This window comes from Eschrichtius robustus, chromosome 5 (genome assembly GCF_028021215.1).
Source record: "Eschrichtius robustus isolate mEscRob2 chromosome 5, mEscRob2.pri, whole genome shotgun sequence".
Lineage (NCBI taxonomy): Eukaryota > Metazoa > Chordata > Mammalia > Artiodactyla > Eschrichtiidae > Eschrichtius > Eschrichtius robustus.
The window spans coordinates 18,677,171-18,700,409 of NC_090828.1; the positions used below are offsets into that span (position 1 = coordinate 18,677,171).

General features: G+C 57.8%; 1 protein-coding gene across 12 annotated transcripts in view; it reads right to left on the bottom strand.

The window, feature by feature from the left end:
* Positions 1-22,912, bottom strand: part of SPEG (striated muscle enriched protein kinase) — a 56,050-nt gene extending 33,138 nt beyond the window's left edge. For 4 of the 12 annotated variants that reach the window (XM_068544374.1, XM_068544373.1, XM_068544371.1 and 1 more), the window contains exons 1-7: positions 22,408-22,911; positions 13,928-13,957; positions 13,239-13,328; positions 12,820-13,156; positions 8,398-9,701; positions 6,432-6,575; positions 5,908-6,090 (exon numbers count right to left, since the gene is read on the bottom strand). In XM_068544374.1, coding sequence (XP_068400475.1) covers positions 5,908-6,090; positions 6,432-6,575; positions 8,398-9,701; positions 12,820-13,156; positions 13,239-13,328; positions 13,928-13,957; positions 22,408-22,786 — 2,467 coding nt within the window. In that variant the 5' untranslated portion in view covers positions 22,787-22,911. Of the gene's footprint in view, positions 1-5,907; positions 6,091-6,431; positions 6,576-8,397; positions 9,702-12,819; positions 13,157-13,238; positions 13,329-13,927; positions 13,958-14,882; positions 14,926-15,883; positions 15,958-22,407 lie in introns of those variants that run through there. The other 8 variants (XM_068544376.1, XM_068544375.1, XM_068544372.1 and 5 more) reach the window with 6 other exon arrangements.
* Between the last annotated feature and the right edge of the window lie 327 nt (positions 22,913-23,239).

Genomic DNA, 23,239 nt, shown 5'->3' on the forward strand with positions numbered 1-23,239 from the left:
CCCAGGGTGATTCTTATGCACACAAAAGTTTAGGGACCCCTGGGACCCTCATGGGAGGAGGACAACCCAAAGAGGTAGTATCACTAAGTCTCACCTCACTCGGCTAACAAACTTCAAGGCCAGGCTCCGAACCTTGGAGGCCTGGCTCCACAGCCCACATGCTCCGCACTGCGCCACCGGGCCTGCCACCTGGCGCAAGGCCCCTGACTCACGGCAGTGCTGCTCAGAGTTCACCGGGCACCAGAATCGTGTGGAGCGCTCCTTAAATCACAGCTCGCTGGGCCCCAGCCCCAGTTTCTGATCCAGTAGGTCTGGCTGGGGCTGATATCACGTATCTCTGACACATTCCCGAGGTGCTGACGACGCTCCTGGTCTGGGGACCACACTTTGAGGACCACTACTCCGTGGTCTCCTCTGCCATCCCCAGCCTCCACTCTCAGGCAGATCCTCGTTACCCTTTGCAGACGCAGGTCCCGCCCAGCCTCTGCATGTGACCCAGCTTCTTCCAGGGCCTTGTGAAAGTCTCTACCCCCATTGTGCCACCTCACACACAGTCCCTGCGGTCCACTCAGCCCCTGACTGTCCAGGAGGGCCTCAGGTATGGCTGGAAGGGCTGACAGTGGTGAAGGCATAGCGATGTCCTCAGGAACCTTCTGCCTGGTTGGGATGACAGACCAGATACACACACGACTATACCAGCAAGCACGAATAAGGCAGCAAGAGAGGGGCAGATAAGGGCCAGACAAAGCAGAGAGCAGGACGTTGCTTTCGGCTCAGGGAAGAAGGGAAAGCTGATGGAAGGGTGGTATTAGAATGAAGAGTTTGGTTTAAGCAGGAAAAAGTAGGTTTCCTGGCAGAAGAAACCACTTGAGCAAATGCTCAAAGGCAGAAAGTGTGTGCAGAGAACTGTAGCTCAACCTTCTGGCTCAGAACTGGGTAAACAAGAAAGAAGTGGGACATGGCAGTGTTGGAGCAGGTGCCTCCAGCCACCCTTGGGTCATCCTCAGGTCCAGGTGGTCGAGGCCAGGAGTGTGGCCTTCACTCTGAAGGCAAAGGGGAGCTCCGTGAGGTTTCTGAGGAAGGAGTAACATGCTGGAGGTTCACAGCACGTACATAAATGGTCTGGCTGTTCACAGCCGGCTCTCCACACGAACCGTCTCAGGATTTCTATATATGTCTGCTGTACAATCCCACCACGGAAGTGAGGGAAAAGAATGCACAGGCTGGCCTGCAGCTGGGAATTTCCGCAGGTGCTGCTGTGAGTATCTCCCCTTGGAAAAGGAGAAGGGCTGTGCTGAGAATGTTTCCGTTTTGGCTTAAAATGGACAAGGAAGCGGAGAGAATTTCACCTGGGCAGCCTGACCTAGCCATGGAAGCGGTTAACTCCCTACATGTGTTACTTGGGGTTGCTGCATGTTTAGATAAATTGGCACCCATGGTAGATTAGGTCCCCATTCTTCTTCTTCTTCTTTTTTTTTTGGCCTTACCGCACGGCTTGCAGGATCTTAGTTCTCCGACCAGGGATGGAACCCAGGCCCTCGGCAGTGAAAGCGCTGAGTTCTAACCACTGGACTGCGAGGGAATTCCCCACCCTCATTCTTCTGACAGCTGTGCGTGAGGACCCCCATTCTGAGGTAACAGCCTTGGGGGAAGGCACCGATTGGGGCCGACCTGCTTCTGGTAGACAGGAGTGGGGAGGGAGGGCTGAGTCGGGTCAAGGGACCACACTGGTTTCTTAGATGCTGTCCAAACCCCCATCAAGGATGGACAAAAGGGCCGTGTGGCATTTCAAGATCCTCTCCATGGGCAGCCACTGCCTTCCCAAGGGAAAACCTGTAATTCTGCAGCAGCCGGCCAAGACCAGGGCCAGGAAAAGAGGGGGGCAGATGTTGGTGCCGTGATTTCTTCTTCCTTTCCTTTTATATTCATGACCTCCAATAAACCACCTCTTTTCTGTTATGGTGGTGTTGGTCCTACAGGTGGGACCAGAATGAGCTTTGTTAAGCCTTATCCTCTGGCCAAAATGTCCTTAGCTAAATCATTAGCCCCACAGAGCCTCACAAATCTTATCAAGGAAGTAGCCCAGGAGTTACAATGACCCTTGCTTTGTAGATGAGAACACGGTGGCCAGCTGAGGGGAAGTACAGAAGCCAAGGTCTCAGCTGGAAAATTCTAGAACCTTGGGCTCAAATATATGAGACCTGGGCCTGAGGGGAGGACTGAAGGCAGCAGGATGGAGGCCCGGGTGCACGAATCCCCTATATTCCCGCTACTCCTGACCAGAGCCCGCGGTGGGGGTGAGCTGAGCATGGGCACACCAGGCACTCAGGGAAACAAAGCAGGACCAGAGCCACGGGGAAGGTGGGGATTCAGAGAGGAAGGAGAGGAACCCTCCCCCCAGGCTGACCCACCCACAGAGGGCATCGATAGTCTCTGCCTCCCCACCCCCTGCCCCAGGAGCTCATGCTCACAATTCTACCTTAACCCTGAACCCTTTCAGAGTAGTGGGAAAGGGGACGGTACAGCACAGTAGTTTGGAGTACAGGTTTGGGAGACCCAGGGACAGGGCTTCATTTCATGACCCGGCCTCCCAGTGGCTTCCGCTCCTAGAGCTGAGCACCCCAGTAGGGTAGCCACTAGTTTCCTTAGACTATTTCAGTGCACTTTAACTAACATAAAATGGAAAAGTCAGCTCTTCAGTCACACTAGCCACACTTCATGTGCTCAACGGCCGGCCACATGTAGCTAGTGGCTACCCTTTTAGTGCATGTAAGAACATTTCTCTCATCGGTTCTATGATTAGTGATGCTCTGGAGTAATTTGCTAAAGCTTTCCAAGTCTCAGCTTCCTCATCTGTAACATGGGCATGATAATAGAGGCTACCTCCCAGTGGGGGATTAAATGTGATAACCCAATCAACACAGGGCCTGGTACACACGAAGCATGCAGTAAATGCTAAGGAGTCATGTTATCTTATTCTGCCATCCACACTAAGTTTATCTGCTTCACAGGTGACTATTTCCATCACCCTAAATCACCTATTGCTTTTAACATTCTTAGGCAGATTATAGATGCTCAGTAAAGGCTGCTGGCCTTGTGCTAACTCTGTCACTTTATGCTTTCATCTTCCCATCTGTAAAATGGTAATATTACTACCTGAGATGTCCCTCTCCAAGGGGTATATGTGGTGCAGTGCAGCTCAAGTAAGGGAAGAAATGTGAAAGGGTTTGGAAAAAAGTATCTGGCACTCTCCAAACACAAGAAACTGCTTAGAGAGATGTAGCACTCGGCACCGGATTGGTGCTCAGTAAAGGCTTGTGTGATGGATGCGGGCAGCATTGAGAATGCTTAGCTTCGGTTAAGCACACCTCCCACACTCCCCAACCCCCTGCCCCAATCCACACACCCCCTTTGGGAGCATGACCATGGTCTCCACAGAGTTTAACAGTGGGGTGGGGCAGGCTGGGAGGGAGCCAGGGCTGGGGTGGGGCTGTCAGAGGCAGTGAAGACAGGCTCTGCCCCCCAAATCACAGCACCCAGGGAACTACCTCTTCAGTTCTCCCTGTTCCCGAAGTTCTCAACCAGGAACTGAGATCTGTGGGATCTCAAAAGCTTGTCCTGTTGAGGGGGGAACCCCAAGAGGGCACTGGGAAGCCAGCCCTGGTTAGCAGGGGGGGCCGTGAGGAGCAAGAAAGGGAGGTGGTTCCGTGAGGCCTCTTCCCACAAGACGCTATACACTCCCTCCCCCAACCTGCTCTGCTCCCAGCCACAGCGCACACCCCCATCCCTTGCTCCGCCCCCTCACTCCCTACAGACTCCAGGCCTGGGACCCCCTCCCTTGCCAAATGTCTGTGCCACCCACTGGTTCCGCCCATTTCTGCTGCTCTCTGGGTCCACTGGTCCCCGTCCAGCTGCTCTGGACCAAACAGTGCCTTGTAGGGTAAGAAAATCTGCTTTTTCCACGACAGCCAAATCTAGACTCACATGCCTGCCCCTCAAGCCCTGGGGCCCTCCAGCCAGCCTGACTTACGGAAGCTGTTCCCTGGCCGCAACACCTGGTACAGCTGACTACTGTGATGAAGCTTTCTGGCTCCCCAGTGTGGAGGAGGCGCAGAGATGCTGTGATGGGCTGAAGACCCAGGGACTGGGAAATACGGAGGGACTGCAGGCCTGGCAAGGGCAGGGGAGGAGTCCCCAAGGCACAGACAGTCTGAAGAAAGGGCAGAAGAGGAAGAGGCAGTTTCCCAGGAACCTCGTGGAGACCCATGCTCCTGTGCACATCACCCCTTAATGACGCTAACAACTAACATTTGTCTACAGTTTTACAGTTCATAAAGCTCGTTCACACATTTGCTTTCATTCGTAGGGACGGTATAATTATCTCTGGTTTACAAACGAGGAAACTGAAGTGCAGGGAGCTTCGGCGTAGCGAATGCAGAACTCCCAGTCAAGTGCTGACAGCTGCCTTGCCCAAGCCTCCTTCCCAACCTTAAAAGGCTCCCAAATGGCCCCAAGCCAGCATTGGGGCAACCCGCCCACAACCCCGTGCCAAATCTCAGCCCAAGCCAGGTATTGACCGGAGTCCTGGAGCCAGGTCCGAGCCACCTAAGGGGAGCTGGGAGCTGAGTCAGAAGGCAGATCCCAGAGGTGATGGAAGGACGGAAGCATGCAGTGGAGGGATGGGTATGATTCAGCGTGGTGGGAGGGGTGAGGAGGAGAAAGCCTAACACATGGGTTCCTGGGAGGTGTACGTAAGCTAAGGAAGAGGGAAACCTGCAGTTCTGCAAAGCCAGACATGTGCGGCCCAAAGGATCTAATGCAAGACTGGGACTCAGGTCAGATGCCACCAAGAACTCCCTAATCGTGAAGGTGCTGAGGCCCCAGGACCACAGCAAACTGGGCTCTGTAATCTTGTCTCCTGCAGCACTGAGTGAAAGAAAGGGACAGAACAGTGCGTGCTGTTCCCTCTCCAGGCATGCCCGGCCCCGCCCCCTGCCCACCTAATTCCCAGGCTCCTTCAGGGCTCTGATGTCTCTCAGTCCAGCATCCCACAACACTGACCAACCACTTGGCTGTTCTAGGCACTGGGTTCATCTGCCCTGCACTGTCTGCCAACCCAGGTCCTCTGATCTAAGTTCATTACCCAGTGATAATGTCCTTAAGGGTTGAGTCTGCGACTTTTCCTTCTGGAACACCCCCTACCCAGCCTCACCTATCCCCCGCCCCACCACTCCCCACCCAGGGCTAGCACCTTGTCAGGTCCAGCAACCTGAAAGACTTGAATTGGCCATGCACACTGACACCAGTCCTCAACCTGAAAGAAAGTGGGCTTAAACCCAAAGGAAGTAGTCCGACACCAAGAAAGGACTTTCATAAAAATAGAAAACAAGGCAGCCTCAGCCACTGCCACCTCCCGAAAGGCGCTCTCAGCTGCACCTTCTTTAGGGCTCTGGGTTCAACAGAAGGTGCAAGGGAGTGGGGGAAGGTTGTGGCACTTAAAAGCATCTCTTTTTACTGTGGGGGTGGGGAGGGTGGCCGTTCTAGACAGGAAATGGCCTCAGAAGACTCCTGATGGCTTTTAAGCCCTTTGAGCTGGGAGACTCTTTTTCTCTGAGACTCAAGAATAATTTGCTTTCTCCACAGGACCCTGATCAGGGAAATGCCATGGGAGGATGGCATTTAGATGATGCTAAAGACAAATTTCAATGACTTCATGAGTTGGCCCATCTGGCGTGTGCCTTGGGAATTTGGCCCCTGCCCTGAGGCCAGGGCCATTTAAAATGCTTCCACCAGAGCAGCCAACACACGAGAACAGACTGCACACTGGTTGAGAGCCCAAGCTCCAGGCTAGGAATGGGAAGGGTCACTGCTCACCCCACCCGGCCCCAGGGCCCGCGGGCTCCCTACCAGGTCTCACGGCCAACGCAGCAGCACAGCTGGCCTGGCCCAGCTCGTTGGTGGCAGTAGCTGCATAGCTCCCTGAGTCGGCTGCCCGGGCCTCGCGGAGCAGCAGGGTGTGCCGCTCGCCTTCGGCCCGAATGAGAAGGCGGCCATCACTGCGCAGCGAGGCCCCATCCTTCTGCCAGGACACTGTGCGGAAGCAGCGGGATAACTAGGTTGCCGTTGCCCAAAGGGGCCCACGGGGGCTCGCCGCACCCCACACAGAGCCCACGGCACTCCTCTCCCACCCTAGGGAAACCCGAGGATGCCCCTCAGTCACAGAAGCCCAGGCCTGCCCTCCCCTCTCTCAAGGGATTCTGGAAAAGCTCCCCTAACACACACACAGAGAAGTCCAGCCAGCCCCATGGAGCAGATGATCTCCCCCCTTCACCCACCCTACCCCGCCCTCTGAGGACTGGGGTGGGGGGCAGGGAGGGGGGGATCTCCCCTCCCTCTCTCAATCTTAGCCTGGCCCCAGGCCTAGAGCTCACCTTGGGGTGGGGGGTTGGCGGTGACAATACATTTGAGCAGCACATCCGCCCCCGGGGCCACCACCGCATTCTGCAGGGGGATCTCAAAGGCTGGAGCCTCCAGGGGCTCCTCTCCAGCAGACACATAGGAGTCATCCGAAGACTCTGCCGGAGACATGGGTGACGGGGTAAGGGGACACGGTCCCTGTGGGGATGACTCAGGGGGAGAGGGGGCAAACCCAGAGAGAGGGGCTTCTAGAAGGCAAGGGTTAGGGAGCAAAGGGCCTCTCTCCTGAATGTCCTGAGACAGGAAAGAAAGGAAGACAGAAGGGAGTTCTTAAACAGGACAGGGCGGCCTGGACTCTACAATGGTTTGGCTGCTCAATTTCAGCCACAGTAAGAGTGCTGGTTTCTGAAGGAAGACAGGGACTGTGCTGTGTATGTCTTTACACAAATCAGTCATCAGGGTTGGTAGATCAGGCCCTGTGTAAGGTGCTCTCAGGGGCACGAGACTTCACAAGCTTCCAAACAGACAGCAGACAAGCCAACAGCAAACCAAGACTTGAGCAATGATAGTGTCACAGGGCAACACGTGGTGAACTATCAAACTAGTGATGCCACTGGATTCAAAAGAGGGAGTGGCAGGTGCTTCCGGTAGCCATCTGAGAGGACTCATGAAGATCAGCTTAGATTGTGTTCATTCATCAAACAGTAATACTGCACTTACTGCTTACTCTGTACAGGTACCAGGGACACAACAGGAAATAAGATGCAGTCCCTGCTTACAGGAAGCTTGTACACACAAAGAGATCATAAAACTCCACTGTTGTGGCTCTCTTTGGGTATTTTCTAATTCTGACATTCTATAAGCTAGATAAAGCACAGCGTATGCAGCCAAAAGAACAGTGAGGATTCCAATTACGCTGTTTCCTAGCTACATAACCTTGGGCAAATTAGATAACCTCTATGCCTCAGTTTTATCTGTAAGATGGAGCTGATAAATAACATCCAACATCTTGCAGAGCTGACATACAGATTAAAATAAAGTAACATCCCTAAGTGCCCAGTTAACACAATGGCCTGGGACATGGCTGTGGATATGCAACAATGTGGCTAGCAGGATCATGAACAGATGCCTAATCATCTCTAAAGATTCTGAGACAGTAATACTAAAATGAAAAATAACGTGATTAAAAAAAAAACCAGGGGTGGTATAGGCACTGAAAGAGATACTGACAGGGCGTCCTAGGAGCAGGGGGTAGAGGTATCTGGCCTGAGAAAGCAGCTGAGGTGGGAGCGAGTCAAGCACGGCTTCCTCTGTCTCGCTCCAGGAGTGGCCCCAAGTCGATGTTCAGTTAGGCAGAGTTAGGGGCAGCAAGGGCATTCTGGCTATTGGCCACCACCCACGGGAAGACTGAGAGACAACACACAGTCAGCTCAGTCATGCAAGGACTCAAAGATGGGAGAGAGGAGGCTAGAAGGGAGGCTGGGTCAGATCTTAGTAGCTATGATAGGTCACGAGATGCTGCCGGGATGGGAAGGTAAATATTGAGAACTGGCTGGCCCAAAGCTCACCTGTAATAGGGACATGACCAATTATTTATTGAGACGGGCTTCTGTCTCTTCCCCCACAGAGGGGTGGGGGGTGGAGGGGCTCCTTAGGTTCCCACAGTACCTCCCCCCACCATTAGGTTCACCGTTAGGGCCAGCAGGCCACTGGACTCAGGGGGCCTATAGCAAACATTGGGCACCAGGTCTCTGCTCACACCTCGGCTCCGCCCAGCCTCCATCAAAACACTCTCACACTCTGCGTCACCAGCGGGCAGGTTATACACAAGGGGCCTTCACAATCCTTCACTCAAACTCGAACCTGGGTGCATGCCTTCCCTGGGAAACCGCACCCTTGCAGCTGCCTAGCAGCCTCGCTCTTCCCAGACACGCTCCCACCCAGGTCTCAGCACCTCTTCTACCCTCCCCGAGGCCTTACCGAGGTCAGGCGAGGTGGGCCGGGCCCGGCGACCTCTGCCCTGGCTGCGGGCCCCTCGGCGGTCCCAGGCCCCCCAAGGGCCGTCCTCCTCCGGCCCTCTGCGCAGCCTCTTCTCGGCCTCAGGCCCCGCCCTGTTCTTCTCCAAGGTCTGGGGCACAGCAGCGCCCTCCTGGCCCGGCGTAGCCCAGGGCAGGAAGCGCACGGCCTGTGGCGGGGGCTCCCGCTTCCGACCCGGGGGCGCTTTCGTCCTGGTCTCGGGGAGATCGGCGGCCGGGGACGGCACGGGGCTCCGGCACTCCTGGATGGCTCTGCCCCGGGTCAGCGGGAACTGGTCCCGGCGCCTAACCTCCTGCTGCGGGCCTTCCCCCGGCTCCGTCCTGCCCGCTGGCCCGCGGCTCCGGGGCCTCCCTGGCTCATCCCCCGGCTTCCCCGCGACACTGGGAGGGGGCAGCTGGGCGGCGGCGGCGGGGCTCAAAGCCCTCGGGGTCTTGGGGGTGGAGGGCTGGGAGAAGAGCGGGGGCTCGCCGGGCTCTCGAGGGGACGGCGCGCGCTGCAACGTGGCCCGCAGGGACTTGTGCGAGCGCACCAGCTCCTCCCGCGACGCGGAGCGACGGATGCGGCCCAGCTCCTGGGCGAAGCGCAGCTCGAGGTCAGAGGCCTGGCTGCGCTGCCGCGTGCGCTCGTCCAGGGAGGCCGCCTTCTGCCGGAACAGGCGTCGCTGCTCGGCCACGCTGCCCGCCGGCCCTCGCAGCTCCTCCTGCGAAGCCCCGGGCGTGCCCCACGGCCCGGCGCCCTCGGACTTGGGCTGCTCTAGCGAGCGGGCCTTGCGCAGGGGCACCCAGGGCCGCAGGGGCACCGGCGGTGAGTCGCTGCGCTCCAGGCTGCGCCGGCGCTCCTCGAAGAACTGCAGCTTGTCCAGGATGCGGGAGCCGGCGCGCACCAGCCTCGGAGAGCGGCCCAGCGCCGACTGGCGGCCCGAGGCCTCGCTCAGGGGCGTCTGGGGCCGGGACTCCGCCGTGCCCGCTAGCGAGGGCCCCGAAGACTTGGACTTTTTCCCTCGCTTCTCTTCGGCGGTGGCGTCCTCGGGCGGCACCGGCTCCCGGGTGCGCCGGTGGGGCGGTGTGGGGGGGGCTGGGGGCTGGGCGCCGGGTCCCGGTGGGGGCCGCTTACCCACCCGAGGGGACGGTGGGCGCAGCAGGGCGGATTTGGAGGGAGGCGGGAGGGCCGGGCGACGTGGGGCTTCGCTGGCCGGCTGAGGCTGAAGGTCAGGCTCCTCCCTGTGCAATCCGCTCCGAGGGAGACTGCTGCAGGACCAAGACGAAGAGGGGCAGAAGATTCAGGGGGCCTCCCCTCCTAGACCTTCAGGTCGTGACAGGAATCGGGCGGTGGGCATGCTGGGAAGGCTTGGGGGTGACATGGGCCAGCCCCTCCTCCTCCCCCCGCCCCCAAGAGGAAGGCACAGCCAAAGCAGGTGCTGGGGAGAGGCTGGCAGCTCTGGCACCGGAAGATTGGGCTGGTGGCTGGGTCCAGGTACAGACTCAGTCCCAGGGGCTCTGGCCAGCCCCCTCCCCCCAGCCCCAGAAGCTGGGAAACAGCAGAAACAGAACTGAGTGGTGGGAGAGAAAAGAATGAGGCTTAGCACCCGAAGGATGAAGTGGTGAGGGAAGGCAGGAGGGCTGGATGGGGAGGGGCCCTCTCAGGAATGCAGCCTCCCACTTATTCCTGCCCCCAGCTGGCCCCCACAGCCCTGCCCATCCTCAGCAGGACATACCCCCTTCACCGTGCCCCTGGAAGAACAGGCATAAGCTTTCCAGGAGCAATGCCCTTATCCCTGAGATTGCCTAGCACCTCCTCAGACCTGAGCCCCTCAGCAGTGCTAACAGCAGGTGGCAGGCAGTTGGGGTCCCTGGAGTGGGAAACCCAGGTTCCTGTTCCCTTTGATAAATCTGCCCCCAGTACATGGCTTTGACTTTGTCCTGTCCCTGGGAAAGTTACCTTGAGTCCTTGAAAACCCCCCTAAGAAACACAGAAACTCCCCAGAGGGGTATGCTCCGAAATAACTCAGCTCCTGAATAACTACTGCATGGCCCTGAACAGTGGGAGTGGGAGGAGAGGAGGAGGGAAGGAGCTGGTCAGCCCAGAGTGCCCCTCTCACCTTCAGAGCTTAGATGCCCAAGAGCTGGGCTTCAGTTTCCCCCATCTGGACTCTTAGGGGCACATCAAGTATAAAAATTAGCAAGAAAAGGAATCTGAGATATTAGCGTCATACCTAACACATAAGAGACAGCTTAATAAAAACTTATGGGGACTTCCCTGGTGGCGCAGTGGTTAAGAATCCACCTGCCAATGCAGGGGGCACGGGTTCGAGCCCTGGTCCGGGAAGATCCCACATGCCGTGGAGCAACTAAGCCTGTGTGCCACAACTACTGAGCCTGTGCTCTAGAGCCTGCGAGTCACAACTACTGAAGCCCGCGCACCTAGAGCCCGTGCTCCACAACCAGAGAAGCCACCGCTATGAGAAGCCCGCGCACCGCAACGAAGACTAGCCCCCACTCGCCGCCAACTAGAGAAAGCCCGTGCACAGCAATGAAGACCCAACGCAGCCAAAAATAAATAAATAAATTTATAAAAAAAAAAACAAAAAAAAAACTTATCAAGTGGCTCACTGAGTACTTACCATGTGTCAGGCATGTACTGAATGCTTAAAATGCATTGAGTCATTTAATCCTCACAACAGTCCTTTGCAATAGGACTGTTATTATCTCCATTTACAGATGAAGAAACTGAGGCTTAAAGAGGTGAAGTGCCTTACTAAGGTGACACAGCTAGTAAATGGTTGGTGCTAGGTTGAAACCCAGGTAGTCTGGCTTCTGAGCCCTTGTTCCCTGCAAAATGGGATTTTGGGGGCACAGAAGGGAGGAGAAATAGTACAGTACTGGCCAAGAGCAGAAGTTCTAGGGATGCCCGAGTGTCAGGATGTTTTAAACTACCCGGGTCAGCCACCTACACTGCAGACCTCACCTCTGGTGGGGGGCAGGGATGCAATCCAGAGTGCCCTAGGGAGCAGAACCTCAGCCAGCCACCTACAGAGAGGCAGAGTCTACTCTGGGTGAGGGACAACAAAGTCCCTGAGGAATGGCCTCTGGGAACTGGGTGAGGCATGGAGAGAAACTGGGGACAGCAGAGGAGGCCTCTTGCCGGCAGTGTTGAGCTCTAGGCCAGCCTCTGTACCACAGATATCACTAAGGAAATGGGTTCCTCCGAAGTTGCCATAGCAACTCCAGGCTCAGGCTGGGGCCTGGCAAAGAAAGGCAGGGAAGGAAAAGGCAAGTCCAGGGCACGGGAGTGCCTGGCTAGCGCCAACCAGATAAAGCAAGGGCGCCTCCCCTGCGCCTGCCCGGGACCTCTCCCCTGCCTACCGCTAGCAACCTCAGCCACCCTCACAAAGGCCTCCCCCCACCAGGCCCTTTCTTTCTCCTCCATGATGGTACCTCCCCCACACACCCATACCCAGCACGAATCAGGCCCCCCCGTCAGCTCCCCAAATGCCCCCTAATACCTCTCTCATCAGCCACTCCCCTCTTCTACCATAGCACTCCCTCCTGTATCTGCCAGCCTCCAATCTCCAAAAATGGCTCCGATGCCTCCCTCCAACACCTCTGCTCCTCACCACCGCCTACCAGGACAACCTTCAACCCCACCCTCGGGCGTCTCCCGCAAGATCCTCACATGCCTCCACCTCCATCACTCCAGCCCTCTGCCTCCACCCTAGGCATCCCCCCATCGCCATTCCTCCCTGCCCCAGCCCCCTGCCTTCCACCCACCTCACATCCCCCGGCTTTCCCAGGCCCCTGGCCCCAACTACCCCCTGACCACCTCGCTCGCTTCTGTCTCCTGGCTGTGCTCTTGCTCCCTCCTGCTCTCCCGGGAGCTGCCGTGCGGAAAGGTTCAGTTCCTCCCAGAAAAAGGCCCACATGGGAACAGGAATGTGCAGAGAGATGAAAAGGCAGCAGCTGCTGAGACAGCAGGCACGGAGGGGGCCCCTGGTGGGGGGGATCCTGGGGACAACTGGAGCCTGAATGGGTGAGGCTGGAGAGGGCCCCCGGGAGAGTGGAGATTTTGGAGGAGACGAGGAAGGGAGAGAGGGGTCCACGAGACCATGGAGATGGCACAGTGAGCCAGGACAGGTGGCAGCAGGAGGATGTGGGTGGTGACGGCACAGGAGGAGGATGGAGCCGTGTGGGAAGACAGAGTGGGTAGCGGGGGCCAGGAGTGGAAGCAGTGGCGGGGGGCGGGGGGGAAGTGCACAGAGGGATGGATGGTGCAGGGGATGGGGGGGTGGAGGCTGACGAGCAGTGAGGGGCAGTGCAGGACGGCATGGTAAGGTGGGACAGTGCGGGCCCAGGTGAGGCCATTACTTACACGTGGATCGAGAGCGCCCGTCCTCTGTACAGGCTGAATGCGCTGCCGTACAGGTCACTGGCCACCGAAAGGCTATCCTCTGACCCCCAGCTTGCGCCCACCAGATTAGCTCGAGACGCCCGTACCAGCGGCTCCACCCCCAGGTGCCGTGGCCCGGCCCCGGTTGCCTGTGCTTGCCTTGGGCTGCCCAGGTGGCGGCGGGTGCCACCCCTGCTGCCCGCTTCCTGTTCCAGGACCGTCTGCCCGCTGCCCCACCAGCTCACTTGCTCCTCTGAGGTGCCTGTCACGGAGGTCGGGGGTGTGTCCAGGGAGGTGCCCACCAGGGTGTCGGAGCCCCCTAGAGAAAGGAGCACAGTGAAGCGAGGCACCTCTTGTGGGAAGGCCGCCTGCCGGCTCTGTGAGTGCCCCAGAGAGCTCACCCGTTGGGGTGCTGAAGGCCCCGTCATCCCGAAGCTCCAGGCGCTGGGTGCCCTGCACGTCGCTGATGTCATCCTCGCCCGTCTCCGAGTCTGGAGCAGAGGGGTCTGTGTGGGCAGGGCTCCCCTCCCTCCAACTCCAACTCTTCCCTCTGTCACCTCCTGCCTCCCCCACAGGAGGCTCCGTATCGCCACCGGCAGGGCTTCCAGCATCTATCTCCTCCCCCCCTTTTCTCCCCACATCCTGCTGCCCATCCTGAGAGGCGCAGGGTAACCCCTCCCATGCCAGTCCCCTGGCTCCATCTCTGGGCCCCTGGCTCCTCACCCTTGCCTCCTTAGTGGTGCCCTCAAAGCTACCTACAGTCCCCCCTCCCGGCCACTTAATGGACTGCAGGGCTGCAGCCCCTCTCCCTCCTCCCCTGTCAGTGATAACTTAAGTTCCTGTGCAGCCCCCCAAATAATAAGGTCCTAGGTTCCAAGGCTCTAAGTTCTGGGTTCTGGCACCCCAGGAACAAAGGGGAGTCACCTCAGAGTCGTACTGTCAGGGCACTCGACCAACCGCAGGGCCAGCCTGTCCTCCACCCCAAACCAGCCGGAACACATCAGGGTGCAGCTGAGGCAGGGCGAGGAGAGGCCGGGGTCGGGCAGGGAAGTGGGGAAGTGGAGGGCTAGGGCAGGAGCCAGTTTCCTACCGTAACTTTGCTTTCTGCAGGAGCGGAAAACTTCGCTTCCATAGGAGCAGCAGGAGAGAGACATGGACAGACTGTTATCAGAGGGTTTGTGGGGTAGGGCACGGTGGGCAGGCAGGACAGAGGGGCCATGAGGCTACCCAGTGCCCAGAGATGCCCTGTTGGGATGGGAGTGGGGGGAGGGAGACACCTGGGATGGGCAAAGCATCTCTCATTCACTGACTGCCTGCAGGCTCCACAGGGCCCCGCACTGGGGAGCCCATGTGCTTTGGCAGATTCTTCAACTAACTACCCAAGCGATTTGGCATCCTTGGCACTTTCACTGGTGCTCCCACTGGCCACACACACACATGTACACACATACACACACCTACTTGTGCTCGGCCCAGCCACAGACCCAGGCCCCCCATTAGGGGTCAGGCCCACCCTCTATTACAATATCTGCATTGTGTATCTGCCTTGTGACCTCTCCTTTCAAACGAACCTCCCCATCTGTTCTGCATCATGATGTGACAGGCACCCTCTTCCCGATCCCTCTCTTCTACTGCTGAATGGTCCTCAGAAATGTGGTCAGGCTAGGAGCAAAGTTTCCTGGGCACATTTTTTAACTTCCCCAAATTCTATCAGGTTCTGTGCCTCAGTTTCTCCCCGGGTGCCATGACAAGCAGGAGCCGTGTACTGGTTATAGAAGCATGGCACTGAACTCATCCCCACAGGGCCCACATTTGGAGAACAGTAAGCCCAGGCCCATGATGGGGTGTACCAGCTAACCCCTCACCCCCATTGCTAGGTCCTCTCTCAGCTGCAAGGGGCCTTCTTGGGTGGATGGGTGAGTGTGGGCATGTGGGGGGTCCCGCATCTCATGGGCCATCTTCAAGGCCTGGGTGCCTCATGAAGGGACATGACCCAAGAGGAGGAGTGCTCATGGGTTACAGCAGGCAGCTCATGGTCCACGCACCATGGGTGAGTCGGCCAAAGGCCCGGCGGGAGTGGCCGGTTTTCTGAAAGAGAAAAGCCAGAATGAGTTGTTGAGGGGAAGGCTTGCTCCTGACCTCCCTATACCTCTCGTCCAAACCTCTATATCAAACAGAAAGTCATTCCAGGGGCCAATGTGGGTGAGGAAAGTGGAAGAGACCCCGGGCAGCTAGCTTCCCCTGTAGGGAATGTCTCCACTCTTCCTTGCCTGTCAGCCCTCCCAGCTGGAGCTCCAGCATGCCTCTGGGGAGGAGCGGGGAGGAAGGAGAGAGGACTAAGGGCCACAGGCTGGAAAGAGGACTGGGGACCTGAGCGACACCCCCCAGAGGCAGAGGCTGACTAATGTGAAGGAAGAGACTGGGGGTGGGGGGGCGGAGGACATGCTTGGATGACTGGGAGATGGAGGGACCAGGACACAGATTCCTGCTGGGGGAAGGACAGACACCTGGGATAGGTGTCAAGAGGGCAGGGAGGGTAATGAAAGGGCAGAGGGCAAGATCCCCCAAAGGGCCGGAGCCTCACGAAAGCAGGAAGGAGGCCCGGGTCCGCGGAGGACGGGGCAGGGCTTGGAGAATGCACTGAGCTCAGCGCAGATCCCTGCGCGGTGCTTTCAGGAGCACCGGAAGATGGAAGGCTCCGGAGTGGGGGGCTGGGGAGAGCCAGGCGGGGGCCAGGGGTTGGACAGAGACGAGAGGTGGCACAGAAGCCCGTGGGCGCTCCACGCCGAGGGCTGCTGCGGGGGCCTCCCCGGTGGTCGCGGGGATCGCGGGCGCTGGAGGGGTGTGCGCTTGGGCGAGGGGAGGGGCCTGACGCAGGCTGGGGAGCCCCCCGGAGCGCGCCCGGCCCGCGGCCTCGGGGACCGGGGTTGGGCAGGCGCGGCTCCGGCGCCCCCTCCCCGGGCCCGGCCGCGGCGACCCGCCCTCCCTCCGGGGCGCCCAGCCCTTCCTGCCCCCTCCCTGCGCCGCCCGCCCCCAGAGCCCTCACCTGGAAACGCTTCTTCACCCACAGCTTCTTCATGGCGGGGGAGGGGGCCGGGCCGGCGGCCGGGCGAGGAGGGGACGGGCGGGGGCGGGGCGGAGTCGGAGGCGGGGCCGGGGGCGAGGCGGGGAGCGGGCGGGGGCCGGCGCCGGTGGCGGAAGGAGCCTCGGGGCCGCGGGAGCCCAGGCGGGGGGAAGGCAGCGGCGGCGGCGGCGGCGGCGGCGGCGGCGGCCGGAGCCGGCCCTTCCCCCGCCAGCCCGCACCCCCCCCACCGGACGCCCCTTCCCTCGCCTGCTCCCCTGCGTCCCCTGGGGCGACGATCACCTGCCTCGCGGCCCCCTCGCCCCGCATCGGCACTTGGGGAAACTGAGGCACAGAAAGGGGTGCAGTGGCCCCTAGGAGAGTTCGGGCCACTCTCTCATTGGCCGCCCAACGCGGCGTCCACGCCACCCCCACCCGCCTACAGCGGGGCTGCTCCGGAAGGTCAGCCGCATCCCCACTGGCTCACTCCACAAACATGCGCACGCGTCCGCCTTGCTAGGCAGTACCCAACACGCCGCAGGGCAGTGGCGCCGGGCGGGGGCGCTCAGATCATACACAGGGCAAGGATCCTCGTAGTGACATATACCCAGAATGCGAATCCCCCCAGGCTGCTTAGGAAAGCCAGAGAGGGCCCTCGAGTTCAGTGATGATATGTACTTTGTGCATCTTGGCGCACGCGCGCGCGCGCACACACACACACATACACACACACGAGCTAAGGTGCCCAGAGATGCTCCTATTATTCACACATATAACCCACCTTCTCATTCACAGGTGAGCACACTCACCAAATTTTCTTTGTCCTCCTCTCATTTGGTACCGTGCATATTTTGCCTACACAAAACTACCCGCCCCAACAATCATCATAACTAAGTTTCTTAAGCATTTATTAAATGCCAGGCACTTTATAAACGTTACCTTATTGACAACAACACGGTGAGCTTGCAACCCTTATGAACATGTAACTGACTCCATTTAATTGATAAGTGACTAAGGCTCAGAGAAGTCCTATCACTTAGCCAAAGCCACACAGGTTCTGTGCCTCCACGTGTCCCCAGATCCAAATTCCCACCCCAGCCTGCACAAGTAGTGCCAATCTGGTTTCTGAGATGTGACTACTAAGTCATTATCATTTAATGCTGACAGCATGCTTAGTATGTACCGAGCAATGTCCTAGGCACTTGATATAAATAAACTCATTTAATCTGTGCACGGAGGCACAGAGAAGTTACTTGCCCAAGGTCACAGAGCTGGTAATTGGGAGACCAGGATTCTAACCCAGGCACTGTGACTGAGTTACTGACCACTGTGCCATAAAGCCTCATGTGCTGATTGGTCAGTGGGACGCCTACCTTTTTTTCTTTAAAGCAGGGGTCCAAAATAAATACAGAGCCAACTGATGAGTTTTGTTCAGCCTGCCCAATATTTTGTGTGGCAAACACGCTCAAATTCAGCTGCTGACAACAGCAGCTCGCTCCTTTTCAGTTTCTACTTGGCTCCTGAAGTTATTTGAGTTTGTGGCCCTTTAAAGTTTTAGGTCATGTCTTGTACAATCTCAGTGCCTACAGGTGGTCCTGTTTCCCAGACCCCCAGAAGCAGAGGTTGCGCCTACAGACACACGCACAGGACGTGCAATGAGAGGGTACATGTGCATGTCCACATCAGTTCCAACCAGAGGACCCTGGACTCACACAGGCGCTTTCCCTGCCCACCCCCAAACACACCCACTCACAGATGGGAGAGCTGACTGAGGAGAGGGGGTAACTTGAGCCCCTGTTGCCCAGGAGAATCCGAGGGGCTGGCACATTCCGTAGCAAAAATAACCAATGGGCAGCAGGCCTGAGTGACGGGACAGCTGGGCCAAGGAGAGGCCCATGAGATTCTGGGTTCCTGCTCTGGGCCTGCACTGCTCACCCATATAGGCCAGCCTGGGGCATGCTCTCAGGGCCCCAGCTGGCCCCAGAATGTCCCATTTCCCTCCCAGGCTGGGCAGCTGGGCTCCCCCGCCATTTCCCCAAACCAGACTTCCAACTTCTGCCCCTCCAGCATTTCTCCTTAACCAGAGAAAACCCGTCATCATGCCGTGCCTCATCTCTCACACAGACCCTCCTCTGAGCCAGACCCCCACTCCCCTCTCTCTCCTGCCTTGCTTCAGTCTTCTCCCTTCCTTCCTCCTGCTTACCCTGCTCTGTATTTCTGACATACTATATCATTTTCACATATTTATTATGTTTATTGCATATAAGCTGTGTCCCCTCCCTAGAATGTCATCTCTAGGAGGACAAGAATTTTGGTCTTCCCCCTCCCCCACTTATAAATCTCAAGCACCTAGCACAGTGACTGGCACACGGTGGGCACTCAATACACATGGGAAGGGGCGACAGAGCTGCTGGTGGAGAGGATGGGGATGGGGGGATGGGGACTGTAAATCTTCCCGGAGCAGCTCATTCTCCAGCCTTCCTTCTCTGTTCTGACGCAGACCCTTTTCCAGAAACTGGAGAAGTGACAATCTTGCTTTCCACTCAGGATCTTCCTGGGAGGGCCTGCCTTAGCTTCAGGAAAGTTCTCCTGCACGGGCTTTGGCTGACTTCATGGGCTCTCTGTTCTTCCCTTTCTTCCCTCCCAGGGCTCCTCACCGCTCCCTCTCTGGCCCCTCCTCCTCTCCCTAATTAGGGCTTGGCATGAATGAAGGGGGCCACTCTAAATAACCATTCCCAACTCCATACTAGTTTCCTCCTGGCTTTTCATCCGGACATTCCACATTGTAGGTGAAAAAGATACTGCACAATCTACCCGCATGCAGTTCCTGGTGTATTCCCCACCTTTCCCTTGCTGACTGGCCTTCTCTCCTTCTCTCTAATCTCTCCTCTCCATGCCTTCAAGTCCCCTGCGTGGTTCACTACCATCTGTTGACCTTTGGTCCTTCTGATTGGCACCAGGGTCTCCCAGGCCCTGGCTATGAGACTTCCAACTGCCAAACACGGTGAGCATTGTCAGCTTGTGCCTTCCCTTGGCTGTGCTCTCTCCTCCTTACCCCCCATCCTTCAGTGCAGGCCTCCCGCTCCAGTCACACATGCCCCAAGCTTTAATGGTGGCGCTTGCTCTGGTTACTTGACTGGCACATGGCTCCTCAGCCCATGCAAGTGGGAGCCTGATGTTTTGAGAGAGAAGCATGCCTGCCTATCTTGGAGACTGAGGCAGAAGACGGCTTTGGGGATATTGACAGAAGGATGGTCAGGATGACAGATCCCTGCCTCAGTCTTCCCACACTTCTCTTTCTGAGGACAGGCACTGTGGACCTAGACCCAGAGACCCAGCTTTCAGATCTGGTCCTGCCACCTCACTAGCCATGTGACCTGGGGTAAATTCCCTCTTTGAACCCCAGTTTTCTTATACATATAATGGTCATAACAGTAACCTGGGGCTTAGAAGTTTAAATACCAAAATGAGATAGGGTGCTTTACACATGACATATTCTGCAAGTATCCTGCATCTCTGCCATCTTCACTATTTCTGGCCTTTCCTCATTTCTGCACCCCAAATCCCACCCTCCTGTTTCCCATCCTCCAAACTCTCCTGCCTGCAGCCCTCTTGTCTCCTCAAGGCCCCAGCCTCCCCAAGCCATGCCAATATCCCTCTATCCCTGAGCTAACATCTCAGGCTTCAGGAGTGCCAGGAACCTTAGCATCACCCCGTCTTGCCGAGCCAGACAGCAATCCCAGCCAGGATACTGTCTTCTTCCCTCTGTAGCCAGGTCCTGGCTGGACTTCCTCGAGAACCCTGAAGTCCTCCTGCTGTTGATCCCAACCAAGAAATTTTCCATGAGTAAGTCTGAGCAATGCTGAGCTGCCTGCCCAACTGACCTTGACCAGGACCTGTCACTAGGCAGGGACTGGTGGAGGGCGGGCAATAGGAAGAAGAGGAAGACAGACTCACCCAGTCAGTCCCCCAACATCACCAAAGCAAAGCCCCTCCCTTGCCAATCATGTTGGAGGGGAATAGTAGTTAAGCATGTGGTTCTTTGCAGTGGGACAGACCCAGGCTTCCATCCCTGCCTTGCCACCTCCTATCAGTACAACCAAGATGCTTCATTTAATCCCTCTGGGCCTCAGTTTCCCTAGGGTTGCTCTGGGACTTAAATGATATATCAAAGGATACAATAGCATATTGCCTACCACACAGCAGCATAGTAGCTATTCATATTATTACGAATTATCAATACTACTAAGAATTATTACCAATTAATCATAATTATAAACCTGCTCTTGGGGCAAAGATTTTACCAGCATGAAAAAGTTCTCAAATGTGACTTGCTGCAGCCCAACCCTCTTCTTGTTTTAACATGACTGGCAAAAGGCCCCCAATCCAGTCCCCCAGCACCCAGGGTCTTTTCCTCACCCCAGCCTTTCAAACATGCTGTTCTGCCAGAGCAGCCTGGAGACCGTCCTCCCAGCCTCTGGCTAGGTATGCCCAGCCACAGCTCAGCTCTACCGACCATGCCACCCGGATTACAGAGGGTCTGGGGAGCTCTAGCATGATGTCACTCTCCCCATTTTGGGGGACAAGGACAGGTTAGGAGCCTCTCATCTTCAGAAAGGCCAGGGCTGGGCTACTACTCTCCATACAATGGACAGCTCCCCCTCCCTTTTCTCTCTCCTCCCTCCAGAACTTAAGAGGTAAAATGCCCCCAGAGCCCAAGCCAAAAGGACTGGGTTCTGAGTTCTGGGATGGACATAACTAGCTGTTTGTCTTTCAGCTAGTTAGCTAGTGATGGCCTCTCCCTCTGCTCTGGACCACAGTGTCCTCACCTGTAAAAGGCAGCCTTTGCACCTGCGGTTCTCTGTGGTCCTTTCTGACTCTAAACAAACGTTATGACACCAAGCTCCTTCTCAGCGCTTCCTCTCTCTGCCCAATATCTCTCTCCTCCAAGTTGTATTCTCATTAATCTATCTCTTGTGCCTTTATTTATGTTCTATTTTCAGTCCCCTTTGCCCCTGAGGGCATCAGAGCGAAGACCCCCAAGGAGTCCAATCCTTCCCCAGCTCAGAGCTCTGCCAGGATGGGCCCCAGCCCCTGACCCCAGAAGGGTGCAAGGAAAGCCTTTACCTGGCCAAGTGCGAAGGCAGCCAAGAGAAGCCAGCCTTGGCCCTCTCTGTCATTGAAGAGGAAGGTGGGCAGGGCAGGGCTAGGGAGACAGTGGAGATGCTGACAGAGGGAGGCTGAGCCCCTGCTCCAGCTCCTGACACAGCTGCACCCTGCGGCCTTCTTTTCCCTCCAGCTGCTGAGTTCCTTCAGGATGCTAGAGCCCCCAAGTCCCACTGTAACCCGGGTGGCATGGTATGCCTCCCCCTCAGCCCCCAAGGATGTACCCTATATGACACTACCCAGCTGGAGTGAGAATTCCCTCTTGAAAATATCCAGGGCAGACTCATTGACCCCGAGCTCTTTGCCATCTCCTCCAGCTGCAGCCTACTTCCTCAGAATTCTATTTCTTAAGACTCAGTCTGCTGAGGCTATGTCTTCAGCCTAGAGAAGAAGTGGCTTGGGGCTGAGGAAGTCAAAAAGGAAGCCCAAACACTGACCCAAGGAGATGCCGTCCTGGCCTGCACCCACATCAGCCCCAGCAGGACCCTGAGCACCAGGCCCAGTCTCATACCCCTCCCCTTCTGCCTTGGAATGCGGGGATCATCCACCCCTTCACCCACACAGGCAGGGGCCCCAACAGCGGCCTAAGCATCCCCCTTCCATGCCCTCTGAACTTCAGACAGACATGGCCCATGCACTTTCTATACCAACTCCACAAACCCCTCAACTGCTGGTACCACCAGACCCCCGCACAGCCTGTACATGCACACGCACATGCACACGGGCGTGCTTGCATGTGGATTTTCAAGCACTCACCTCCATACATGCCTAGGAGCCCCCAGCCCTAGCTCTACTCCCTGATGCTCTGCACCCTTTTCGTACGTGTCCACCCACTGGCCTCCTCCAACCGGCCTGGTGCTGACCACACCAACCTGCCCTAGCAATGGCCTGTGAGGAGTTCTGACCCATCCCCTCAACATCGCAGCAGACCAGGGGAGCTGGCCTCGTCCTTCAGACATGCACGCACCTGTAAGAGGCTGATTAGGAGTCTCCAGTCTAAATTATCAGAGCCGATGAAAACAATTTCCCCAGGAAGCCTCCCTCTACAGGGAAACTAGGAGGGTTCCCACTATGGAATTCCCAGAAACGCCTGGGTGGGGCTCAGGCTTTGCTTACCAAATGCTGACCCTTAACCTCTGACCTTCTGTGGGGAGCCTCTCTACCTTGACACCCCTTTCCCTGCACGTTCCTCTTGATGGGCACTCCTGGGTCAGCACAGCTGACAAGCCAGAAATGCGGGAAGAAGGCTGGATGAACAGGTACCTCCCCGGTGTGGCCCAGGTAACCCTTCTCTACCTGTGGGCACCCCTCCCTGCCAGGCTTGGCCCCCACCTCCCCATTACCTCCGACCGGCAGCACTGTGAGAACAGCCTCGCAGGAGGCCTGGCCCCGCTGGTTCTGCGCCCTGCAGCTGTACACGCCGGCATCCCGCGCCCCGCAGCTCCGCAGCCACAGGCAGCTGGGCTCAGGGGCCGGCGCGGGCAGGAGCTGCCCATCCCGGAACCAGCTGAGGCTGGGCTGGGGCGTCCCGCTCACCACCACCCGGAGCTGCACGTCGCTGCCCGCAGACACCGCCGCGTCCTTCAGGGGCCGCAGGAAGACGGGCGCCCCGGCCCCCGCCCCTCCGCCGGCCCCCACTTTGGCCCTCTTCGGGGGCACCCCGGGGCTGGGGGGTGCCCTCGTGCCCGCGTCCTCGCCTCGCGTGCCCCGGGCTTTCTGCATGGTCTCTGCGAGCTGGGCTGGGGGGACGCTGGAACCGGACGGCCACGGGGGCACCCGGGGGATTGTTGCCCTGGGAGATGAGTCCTGCGGGACCGGCGCCCTGCCTTCCTGCTGCCCGCCCGCCTTCGGCCTGTGCTACCCAGAAGGTCACCAGGGCGGCCGCGGTTGCGCCTCGGGGGCTATTTTTAGGCCCCCCGTCTCGGGTTGCCGAGGGAGCTGTGGAGGGAGGGGGCAGCAGAGGAGGGGACTTGGACTCCACTCTTCTCCTTCTCCCCCTCTAGGAGCCCCCATCGCCCGCCTTGGCTTAAGGGGGTCCCCGAGGACGTGTTCCAAGCCCCCTCCCCCGTGGTGTGCCCCACCCCCCAGCCACCCACTCATGGAGTCAGGTTACCCTTGGGCTCAATCCCATTTCCCTTCCTCCCTCCTCTCAGGCCCCTGATTCCCAGCCCCACG